Source organism: Mustela nivalis, assembly GCF_964662115.1.
Source record: "Mustela nivalis genome assembly, chromosome: 7".
Lineage (NCBI taxonomy): Eukaryota > Metazoa > Chordata > Mammalia > Carnivora > Mustelidae > Mustela > Mustela nivalis.
In genome coordinates, this window is record NC_139026.1 from 28078148 (window position 1) to 28090924 (window position 12777).

Below are 12777 nucleotides of genomic sequence, written 5' to 3' on the forward strand. Positions count from 1 at the left end.
AATTAAATGAATGAATCTTGTGCCTGACCCATCGTGAACATAATAAATGTTAGTTATTCTCCTAACTCTGTTATTTTTCTACTCTCAACAAATGTTTCAGTGTACAATACAGTTTTGTTAACTCCAGGCATTATGTTGGACAGCAGATCTCCAGAACCTAATCGTTTTGCATAACTGAAACTTTACAGTTGTTGACCAACAACACCTCGTTGCTCCCCACCCAGCCCCTGGTAACCCCCATCTACTCTCTGCATCTACCAGTCTTTAACTGTTCACCAATAAGTAATGTAAAAGTTGGCTTTTGTAAAAGGCTGTGGATATGCCAACCACTAAAGTGTTTTATGTATATGAACTCTTTGAAGAGTCGGAATGATACTATGTATTAGGTATTATTGTTTCCACTTTACAATAGAAAACTAAAACCCTAACATAGTGTAAAAGTTGTCGAAGATCATTGAGGTGGTACACAGTGGTGTTGAAATGTGAAGAGAGACCACTAAACTCTAAGCCAGTATCTCTGAAGAATACATCATATTCTTTCCACATAGTTACTATTCTAGGGAGTAGTAGAACACTCTCCAAATAAACCCCAGGAGATGCACACACAATAGAAGGAGTACCCAGAAGAAAATTTCCAGTAGGGAAAGTAAATATATCTAGAACATGATTTACTTTTAAGCAATTTCAGATCCTTCAAAAGTTGACTATCTGGCATCATTACCCATATACTCAGGTCTGTCAGCCAAGCCAAGCACAACAGAAAAACATAATGCCTAATCTTTTCAAAAACTTTTGTCAAAATTATGGCTCAAGAATGTCAGCTTTGAAACTATATAAAACATCTATGACTTTGGGGGGGGGGGGAGTTATCTCCGAAGTAGAGCGAGGGTGAGTAATAAAGTTAAAACTTTAATTAACATTTTAATTTCCACAGGCTAAGCATCACCAGAAATTCTAAACTTTAAAATTAAATTTAAATCTTTTTTTAAAAGATTTTATTTATTTATTTGACAGATAGAGATCATAAGTAGGCAGAGAGGTAGGCAGACAGAGAGAGAGGAGGAAGCAGGCTCCCTGTGAACAGAGAGCCCAATGCAGGGCTTGATCCCAGGACCCTGAGATCATCACCTGAGCGGAAGGCAGAGGCTTTAGCCCACTGAGCCACCCAGGTGTCCCAAATTTAAATCTTTTTAATAAAGATTTTCTTTATTCACTTGAGAGAGAGAGTGAGCACCAAGAGAGAGCAAGAGAGCATGAGTAGGGGGAGAGGGATAAGCAGATTCCTCACTGAGCAGGGAGCCAGATGTTGCGCTCTCAATCCCAGGACCCTGAGATCAGGACCTGAGCCAAAGGCAGATGCTTAACCTACTAAGCCAACCAGGTGCCCTTAAATTTAAGTCTTATATACTCAACAAAGTTAAATAGCTTGGAAAGAAATATTAAATCATTAGTAATCAAAATATCATTTTTTATGACTAATATAGATTTCTAAAAACAATATTCTGAAGCCATATAAAGTAGACTTGGGTTATGAGTGGAAGAAAAGAGAATTAAATTATAACTGGTGTGAATATATACACATATATATGTATATAGCATATACATATATAGTATGAATTATCCTAAGCAATTATTGCTAAAGCAAAGTCATGAATACATAGAAGACTCAAATGCCTTTTTAAAATTTTATAAGTGGCAACTATTAATTTATAATCATTTGAAAAATCGGCAAGTGTTAAATACTTTATAGCTTCCCCTTAAATTGTTTTTCTCAGATTTCCAGTCTTAAAATAGTTTTCATTCCTGAAGCTATTATTGTAATTAACTTTCCTACTTAATGACAGCAAAAAGACCTTCATAAGCACATTACTGGTTCTTGATCACAAACCACAAGTGGATCCTGTTCACTCAATTTACACACTGCCAATATATCTGCTTATGCCTATCACCATCCCCCTCTCTTCCTTCACAAACATCTCAACAGCATTGTCTACATTTGCCGTAACTATCTCTGCAACCCCTACTCCCCTCTTCAACTGGTAGTTAATCTGGCTTCCAGCCCCCTCACTCCGAAGCTCTTACAGAAGTGGCCTATAGCCACCCCAATGACTAATCCAAGAGATTAGTCATTCCAATCTCTTAATTTACCTGACAGTCCTTAACTTACCGGACATCTCAGCAGCCGTTAGAAGGTTTTCTATTCCCTTTTCCTTCTCCCTCTCCATCTGGCCTCCAATACATCTTCCCGTTCTCTTTTCTTCCTTTCCTTCTGGTCATTGCTTTTCTATCTTCCTTCGAAGCTCACTGTCCTCTGCAGGACCGCTAAACAGAGACTGAAGGGGAGTGTATGTGCGTGCATGTGAGCGCGGTAGAGACCGACCGAGATGTTAAGATATAACCCAGCCTTACAAATATCTTTGATCTCTTGCCTTTTCGCTATGTCATCATGAGCGCAGCCAAGCAGCCGTCATCTTTGATCCAGGTAACAACTCATCTCCCCTCTGTCCACTCTGTCCACTGGCCCTCCCTCGGTCCTCTACCACACCTTCAAGCAGAGTGATTTCCTAATACGCAAATCTGATCACAAAATACCCTGCCCATCCTGAGGATAAGATGCGATAACAGCCGATAAGGCCTCTGGATGGTATGTCCCTTACATTTCAATGTTCTCTGTGCTATAGCCGCATGGACCATCTTTTAGTCCTTCCAAAGGGAAGGGCCTTGGCCCATGCTGTTTTCATTACCTGTTCACTCTTCACTCCCAATGCGAGGTACATGGTCAGCTGCTGTTCCTGCAGATCCCAACTCAGTTATCACCGCCTCAGAGAACCATGACTGTCAGACTGAGTCAAATTCCCCTATTTTATGCTCATTATTTCATGACATTTTGCAGATTTATCATTTTATTTTGTGACTCACATTTATCTTTCATAGAAGGTCATAAAATAGAATTGCGTCTCCCTAGAAAGGATTCAATACTTACATATTGAGTGAATTCATATAAAGGATTATTACCCTTTTTCTTGAAGCAGATTGTTTCAGTGGGGTGTTTAAATATTGAACCAAAGACCTAATAAAAATATTATGTGCGATGTTTTAACTTTACAAAAACCAGTCTTAATATTTATATTTGAAAAGAGAATTTCTAATGAGTATAAAAGCAACAACCACATTATAGCCACTGGGTCATTTAAAATAAAATTTAAAACCGTACAAAGAATGTACTAGTTATTATGGCTGCTTTAATTGGTACATTTGATTTAATCTCCATTTATAGAAAACTATATAAGAAAATATGAAATATACCAGGATGGTCTGTATGAGACTGTAAACTTATTTAACAAACATCTAATCACATTATCTCTTACCAGCTGTTTTTGTTGCTTACATGTAATTATTTGCCTCTACCTTTTAGACTTTCCAACCTGCCTTCTGTGTACGTGTATAAGTACCACTGTATACTGTGATGACCGTGAACTTGATGCTATCCCTCCGCTGCCCAGGAACACTGCTTATTTCTATTCCCGCTTCAACAGAATTAAAAAGATCAACAAAAATGATTTTGCAAGCCTAAGTATGGACGACAGCACTAATTTCCTTGTCTTCTTTACAGACTTTCCTAAAATTATTGCACTACAAAATGAAACTTGAATATGAAAATATGGCTCTTAAATCAACTATCTTTTCCTTATTTAAATATTTGAAGGTTTGCTTTAATTATGTGGGGGAAAAAATGGAGGAAGAGTGAAAGGTCATTAAGAAACTATATATTTTCAAATAAAATTTTCAAGAAATAGAATCATAAATATGTATATTTTATAGACTAGATCTCATTATCATGTCATGACATTGAGTAAAATGTTGTGGCCATATAATTTGGGTTGTTTGAATAACTTCCATTAAGGCACAACTGCTTTATGATCAATGCCTACAAGCCTACATTCTGACTTTATAATTGTTGCCAACTTTGAAGAATTTTGGAACTTGTCTTTATAAACTGTTTCAATCATTTGAAAATCTCTTTTGAACGCCTTTGTTTTTTAATGCTAATGTATCTATAACGATGAGAAAGTATAGCAATCTGTCATTACTGAGGGAAACCTTTTAAATAGTAAAATCTAGACAAAGCTTATGAAGACTTCAGGGAAAAGACCAGATAAATATGTGTCAATACCGTTGTTAAAATTACGCTTTTTTACAAGTACATAAATATGTAAAGTACCGGGAGGAAAGAATTACATTTTCATATAAAGTAGTTAGAAACAATTATTTCATTAGTTGTCTATTGCTAGTTCACTTCATATTTCTATTTGCTGTCATGTGGGAAAATTTATCGTCGTACTTTTATGTGAACAAAACATATTTAAGAGTGTTTAACCACCTCCCTCATTTTTCCTTCTAGATGATTTAAGAAGGATCGATTTGACATCAAATCTAATATCTGAAATTGATGAGGATGCATTCAGAAAGCTACCTCGCCTCCGGGAGCTTGTCCTGCGTGACAATAAAATAAGGCAGCTCCCCGAACTGCCAAACACTTTGACATTTATCGATATCAGCAGCAATAGGCTGGGAAGGAAAGGAATAAAGCAAGAAGCATTTAAAGTGAGTTTTAAGTCTGGATATGGAAGTTTCTCATCCTTCTAGCCCATTTGCCATCCAATGACTAGCATTTTTATTGCCATAAGCAGATTCAATTGGATGAGATTTTTACCTCCTAAAATAAACTACACCATACTATTTACCAAGCTTTTGGGAAATACTGTGTTTTGCTAAGTTCTGAGGCTGGTGGAACAAGAGGGACGGAGAGCAGAGCTTGCATGAACTCTGGAGCCCCTGGAAACGGTGTCAGCCAGGCCATTTGTACTTTCTAAGAACTCCACTCAAGACCAATATTTTGTGTGGCTTAAAGGACGACTACCTGTGCATGGTGTGGGTGATGCCTTGAGGTAGAAGTCCATTACATGACCTTGCAAAAAGGATGGATTTGGTTAATTTTAGAAATTTTGTTTTCTAAGTGAAGAAAGCAAGTTTGGGGCCAGAGGGTCTTGCTTAGAGTAGTAACAGCACAGGGCCTGAGAACACTCACCAGCCAGCTCTCTTATCCACTCTTACTGTATTCAAGCTGCTCTTCTAAACTCCAATAAACAAATTTAAAATTCTGTTTGAAGGGACACGGGGAGAGTGCAGGGGGCGATGTGGACCCATTACTGCAGAGCAAGGACCGAAGTCCTGTTTCTCCACCAGCTCTCCTGTAATTCTGGTTGGCAAGGGAGCTAGGACACCTCACTGTAGCCGGCCAAGGGTCAAAGTTCAGTCTCCCCATTCAGCTTTTGTGGCATGGGTGGTGGTGAGTCATGGTTTGTTCTGTGGTGTTTGTCTAGAGTAGACCTATTATTGTCTAAATTTTGTTTGTATGTTTGTTTGTTTGTTTTTTCTTGCTAGGCTGTCCTTTTCCTAGTACTTGTACTAGAGAGAACAGGATTTTGTTGGAGAGAAACTCTCTTTTATCTGTCCCTGTAACACAAAGGCCATTCTTCCTCTGCCTCACCCAGATCCTCAAAACCCCTCAGCAAAATGTCTCCCATGGGAAGACACTGCCTTGCTTAAACAGAGAAAGTGAGAGTGGGCAAAGCAAGGTTCTTTGAAGATCTTGAGAAGCTCTTTATATTTTCATCCAGAAATATTCACTTACAGTTAATTTTTCCAAAACTCATTTGACTTATGTCTAGTCACCTGGGGAACTGATCTGCTTCGTCTTTGCAAAACAAGACCTTGACAGCCATGTGTTATTTTACAAATAGTTGCATGAACAGGGAATGGAAAACACAACTGCAGTACCGCTAATTTCCACTAAGTCCTTACATTTGGAATGTTTACAGGATATGTCTGATCTCCATCACCTCTACCTCACTGATAACAATTTGGACCACATCCCTCTGCCACTCCCGGAAAACCTACGGGCCCTTCACCTCCAGGTAGGTTTTCACCAGTAACGAATGCCCAACAGCTCCATGTAAAACAAAAATAAAGATGAAAAAGTCAGGACACAGGAAGTCTTTATAATGGTCTGTTGACACACTGTCACCATTTTTCCTCTTTTTCTCCTCTCTCTCTCTCAATTGGAGCGCAAGGTCTTTGTACATTCATGCCTCTGTCTATACTGATTTTTTGATAATGACTTCAGTCTTTAAAGATGTTCAGTCTTTGTCAAATCATAATGCATCTTTCTGGCACCCAAAATTACTTTCGGAAAAAAAAAATACAAACAACACTGAAAATTTCATTTCTTGAAGAAATGTGTAAGATTTGGAAGTGGAAGAGAAAATGGGAGAAAGAGAAATCTAATTTATTTTCTAGCTTTCAGGAGAGAAAAATGTGTCAACTTTAGCTTTTAATTTTAAGTTTCATGTATTGAATTAAACTCAATCCTAGGGCATTCCTATCTGCTGATAGATGACAGACTTCCATCTCTCTGGGTTAAGAAAATGTGTTTCCAATGTGTTTTTGTAATTCTGAATTAAATTTTATTACTGTTGTCTGTGATAATATTGACCCTACAAAGTAAATGTGTCTCTGATGTTGTATTCAAACACAATGGGCTTGTGTATATAATACAACATTTAACTAGAAGTAATTGGCTTCATATTCCCTATTTTAAGGCTTAAAACGGCATTAAGTGTACCTTTAAGCATCTCTCTTCTCATGATCACTTCATCAATATCCAGTATTAGCTGTTTTTAACTTATGTTGTCCTCCATATTTATTTTTAATGTTTATATAAAAATCCCCAATTTTGATTCATTTCAAAAAGTTTGTCAAAATACAGTACAGTAATTAGGAATGAATGCTCTGGCAAAAGCAGATTCCCTAGACTTAAATTCTACTTCTAATCCTCTCTAAAGATTAGACAAAATATCTGAGCCTCCTTGTACCACAGTTTTAGTTGACAAAGTGAATGGTACAGTGATGGGAACATGATAAGGACTTACATGTAAGGCATAGTTATTATTAATGGTGCATCAAAAGGAGTAGTACAGCACATAGGCACTAAAAACCTTTTATTCCTTATAGACACTTTGTAATGAGAAGACGGTTAAGCCATCAGAAAGAGTCAATGATTATAAACATATATTTACCTAACAATATATAATTATACACTCATTAACCATTATTGCATTATTATATTAATGATTATAAACAATATGCCTCAAAATGTGTGAAGCATAAACTGTCAGAATTGAAAGGAGAGATAAACCATTTAACAATAAGTTGGGGCTTCCAATACTCCACTTTCAATAATGGATAGAACAACCAGTCATAAGATCAACTTGGAAATAGTTCAAGAACACCTTAAAAACACAAAAAAAAATCAACTAGACTTAACAGTCATCTATAGAACATTCCTCCTAATAATAGCAAAACATATATGGTTCTCAAGTGAACATTTCCCAGGAAAGGTCATATACTAGGCCACAAAACTAGCCACAACAAATTGAAAAGAACTGAAATCAGGCAAAGTACTTTTCTGATTACAATGGAACTAAAATAGAAATTAGCCACAAAGAAAATTTGGAAAAGTCACAAATATGAAGATATTAAACAACACTTTCCCTAATAAGCAATGAGTCAAAAAAAGAAATCTAATAAATGATTTAGGCAATGTCGTAGGTAATAAAATTAATATACAAATATTGTGTATGTATACACTACAAATGAACAATCTGAAAATGAAATTAAGAAAACAATTCTATTCATATTAATCACAAAATAATAAATCACCTAGGAATAATTTTAACAAAAAATGTACAAGACTTGTAGACTGAATGTTACAATATTGTTGAAAGCTTCCTGCACAGCAAAGGAAACAATCAACAGAGAGAAGAGATAACCTATAAGTGGGAGATATACAAACCATACATTTGGTAAGGGGTTAATAGCAGAAATATATACAGAACTCAAATAACTCAACGAAAAAATCAATTAAAATATTGGCAAAGGACCTATGTAGACATTTCTTAAAAGAAAGCATAGAAGTAGCCAACCAGTATATGAAAAGATGTTCACTGTCACTAATCATAAGGGAAATGCAAATCAAAACCAAAATGAGATGTCATCTCACTACATAGCTATTATCAAAAAGACCAATGATAACAAGGTTGACTAGGTTGTGGAACCCTTTGTAGCATTGGTGGGAATGTAAGGGGTATAGTCATTAAAGGAAATGGTATGGAGTGTCTTCAAAAAGGTCAACAGAACCACCAGATGATCCAGCCATCCTACTTCTGAATATATACCCAAGTGAAATGAATAACACTTATCAATGTCAGTATCTCAAAGAGACATCTGCACTCTCATGTTCACTGCAGCATTATTCACAGTTGCCAAGATATGGAAGCAAACCATGGGTCTATCAATGGGTGACTGGATAAAGAAATTGTGGTATATGTATACAATGGGATATTTTTCATTCTTTAAAAAAGAAAAACAATCTTAAAAGAAGAAGAAGTTCTGCTATTTGCAACAAGATGGGTGAGAACATTATGCTAAGTGAAATAAGCCAGACACAGATGGACACGTATTGTAAGATCTCACTTATATGTGGAATCTAAAAAAGTCAAACTCAAAGAAGCAGAGAGTAGAATGGCAGTTGCCAGGACGTGGGGACTGGGGGATATGGGAACACGTTAGTCAAAGAATATAAAGTTTTAGTTATTTAAGGTGAATAAGTTCTGGAGATGTAATACAGCACGGTGACTATAGTTAAGAATACCTATTGTGGTCTTGAAATTTGTTGGGAGTAGATTTTAAGTGTTCCTTTTATTTTCAATTTTGATCTTAAGTGTTCTTACCAGAAACACATGCAAAAGGAAACCATGGGAGGTGATGGAAGTGTTAATTAGCTTGATTGTGGTAATCATTTCACAATGTATACATATATCAAAACATTATTCTGTACTCCTTAAATGTATATAATTTTATCTGGGGAGAAAGGGATCTAAATAAAGGAAAGATAGTCCATATTAATGGTTTGGAAGGTTTAAATGGGCCCCAAATTGATCTACAGATTTTTTTATATAGAAAGTCACAAGAAATCCACTAAATCATTTGAACTAATAAATGAGTTCAGCAATATGGCAGGTTATAAAATTGATACTAAATGTCAGTTGTATTAAATACACTAGCCATGAACTAAACCACAATGAGATACCACCTTACACCCGCTTGGTCGGCTAAAATAAAAAAGACGGATAATTACAAATGTTGGTTAGGATTCAGAGAAAATTGAAACACATACATTGTCGTAAGAATCTAAAATGGTGCGGCTACTTTGGAGAAGTTTGACACTTCCTTGAAGTGTTAAACATAGAGTTAGTATAAACCCACAGTTCAACTCCCAGGAGAACTGAAAACGTGTGAACACAAAACTTGTTTGCAAATGTTCATAGAAGCATTATTCATAAATGCCAAAAGCAGAAAAAAAATCCAAATTTCTATTGACAGATGAATGGATAAAAATGTGGCATATCCACACAATGGAATATTATCAGGCAATAAAATACAAAGTACTGATACATGATACAAAATATATAAACCTTGAAAATGCAGTTCTAAGTGAAAAGACCCAGTCACAGAAGATGAACTATGATTCCATTTATAGAAAATATCTAAAATTGGAAAATCCATAAAAACAGAAAATAGATTTGAAGTCACCGTGGGCTAAAGATAGGGGAAAATGGGCAGAGGGGATAACTGCTAATATGTAGAGGGTTTAACATGTTCTTAAATTAAATTATGGCTAAAATATTAATTAAAAATTTAAAAAATAATTAAATTATGATGATGGCTGTACAACTAACTCTCTATCTTAAAAACCACTGAACTGTATACTTAAAATGAAGGAATTTTATGGTGTGTGAAATATACCCAACAAAGTTATTTTTAAATATGTCTTTCTGGGCCCTGCTTATCTTCTTGAAAGTTGCTCACTTTCTCCCTCACTCTGCTTCAGCCATGTTGACTCTTCCCATTCTTGAACATTCCAAGGTAATTACTCAAATTGAACCGTGGTCTTCTCTCTCCCTGCAATGCTCTTATCTTGGCTCTTTCCATGCCAGTGTGTTAGTCCATTCTCTGCTCCACTGCTATCTCTTTAAGATAACTTTCCTCAGTTACCATTCTTCCTTCACAAGACCCATCAGTTTTAGAAATAGCTTTTTCTTTACCTCTGTTTTCTCACTTCCTTAACTTAACATTCCTAATACTCAAGTGCAAGTGATTTAATCGTCAGTGATTTAATCCCCACAGCCTAGAAAGTGCTCAAGGCATAATGATCGCATAATATGCATTTTTGGATAAGAGAAGGAACAAAAGAATTAAAATGGGGTGAAGCCAAATGGACTGTGTTATTAATCAATAATAAGCATATGTCATATTTTGTGTTATCATTTATTGCCATCTCTCTTAGAATAACAACATCTTGGAGATGCATGAAGACACCTTCTGCAATGTTAAAAACTTAACTTATATTCGTAAGGCGCTGGAGGATATTCGATTGGATGGAAACCCTATCAATCTCAGCAAAACTCCTCAAGCCTACCTGTGCCTACCTCGTCTGCCTATTGGAAGTCTTGTCTAATTTCAGATCATGGTTAGCATTATGACACTCATTATAATGGAACAATTCTTACTGCTCTATTCAAAAACAGAAACTCAGCATGATACTTTCAAATTGTGTTCTAAAACATGGTGTATGACTGAAAGTTTTAAGGTATCATGACATTTAGCATGTTAAGCAAACACCAGGTGAGTCAAGAATAAAACCAAATGATGTACAGTAAGAGCAAAACTAAATGACAACATTAGTTTTGATTTCATAGATACTCTTGTATATCCCATATAACTTGCAATTTTTAAGGATTTATTTCCCATATAATTTCAAGTTAAGTCTATAATAAAGAAAAAAAAAACCAAAATGAAGACTTTAGGTGCATTGCCAAGATTTAGATGTTTTTTAAACTTTTCTATTCCTTTGCTTTTTTAACTAAAGCGTGTTTGTTTCCAAATTTATTCATGAGAATGAAGGAGACAATAAAATAATTCAAAATTTACAATGGCCTTGTGGGAAAATACCCATTATAATCACAACATGCAAATAATCATAATCGACAATATCACATATCTTCAGTTTTTGAAAAAATATTTAATTATGAACTTCAAAAAAATCATTTTTTTCACCTTAAAGATCTGAGAACTCATTTTAGACCCTTGCTTAAATGGCAGTTTATTGCTATATCTCATAAGATGATGGTGCTGTAGAGGACCCTAGGCTTGTCTTATCACTCTAACACAACTGAATAATAATCAAATCATCCTATTGGTATATTTCTGTGCCTGTGAACAAAATAAAATTTAGAAAATAGAAAACAGATGATGATATGATCACCACACTAGGGAAGAAGCTAAGGAAAGTTGTTCTTTCTGAAATGTATGATCATAACACAGGGACATGGTTAAAAAACAAAAAATGACAGAGGAATATACAATGAAAGGTGATTTTCTTTCCTTCTGCAAACCTCAAGTTCTACTCCCAAGAAATAACTAGGCGATGGTTTCTTGCGTGCTTTTGTAAAAGTTTTCATGAGAAACAAAAACTTGTACTTGTTTCATGAAAAACAGAAACTTTTTAAGATTTATTTATTTGAGAGAGAGAGAGAGGGGGAATGGGAAGTTTTCTGTTGAAGGGAAGTGCAAGGGGAGGGTACTGTGTAAGGGAGAAAAAAGGGGAAAGAATCTGGAGCAGACTCTGTACTGAGTAAGGAGCCCAACCCATGGGGCTCAGCAGGGCTCAACGCGGGGCTCAATGCCCCTTGAGATCATGACCCTGAGATCATGATCTGAGTTAAAAATCCAAGTGTTTGTCACTCATCTGACTGAGCCACCCAAGTGCCCTGAACAATTTCCCTTTTTTATACAAAAATACATGTGCAGGTCTACACACACACATCACCATTATGTACGCATCTAACATGTAAACATGGATTTTTAAATACCAGAGGTAATCACTATTCTAAATTTTGCTTCTTTCACTTAAAAATATTTCTTGACAATTTTTCCATATCAGCACGTATAGCACTACTGATTCTGAAAAGCACATATCAGTCCAGTACGTTAATGAGTTCATTCTCGGCCTTTTGGCTAAGATCAAGTATAGTATCTGTTCTTATCAGTTCATCTCACTTTTTGAAAGGCTGGAAGACTTAATACCTTGTAGTTAGCTTTTATGACCAACAGATGGCGCTTACTTTTTTGGTTTGCTTGGATCTCTTCAGGGTTGCAAAAGGCAAGTTTTTGAGAGTGTATAAAATGCATTCCATTTATTTTTTCTCATAGCCCGTAGAACTTAAGAGGTGACAAAGATGGATCTAAAAAAATATTTGTTGAGTTTTACTTATCTGACCAAATTTCTCAGGCATATCCAAATTCTCTCTTAAAAATTTTAATTTATAAGTTTAATTAGCAGAGGCTTGCTTTCCAAAAGCCAATCGAAAAATGCTAAAATCTAATAAATATACCCAATTACACTGCACCAGAATAAAGGATAGTAAATATTGGCAATCTGGAATAATTTAAATATGCCATTCGTGATAAATATAAAAATGAAGTACCTATCTTCTTATAGTTTGTTTTGTATATGGAGGGGGCGGGGTGGGGGGCTCTCACTGACTGGATTTTGAATGAGTTACTACTGCCATCAAGTGTTAGCATTCATCCTTT

The 12777-nt window shown here is 35.7% G+C and overlaps 1 protein-coding gene and 1 long non-coding RNA gene across 2 annotated transcripts in view; one reads left to right on the top strand and one right to left on the bottom strand.

Annotated features, from left to right (window-relative positions):
• EPYC (epiphycan) overlaps positions 1-11130 on the top strand; it is a 36709-nt gene extending 25579 nt beyond the window's left edge. Inside the window, exons 5-8 of the mRNA XM_082738817.1 lie at positions 3416-3574; positions 4403-4605; positions 5883-5978; positions 10469-11130. Coding sequence (XP_082594943.1) covers positions 3416-3574; positions 4403-4605; positions 5883-5978; positions 10469-10639 — 629 coding nt within the window. The 3' untranslated portion in view covers positions 10640-11130. The remainder of the gene's footprint in view (positions 1-3415; positions 3575-4402; positions 4606-5882; positions 5979-10468) is intronic.
• Positions 1-12777, bottom strand: part of LOC309868704 — a 78784-nt gene that overhangs the window by 8228 nt on the left and 57779 nt on the right. The window lies entirely within an intron of this gene.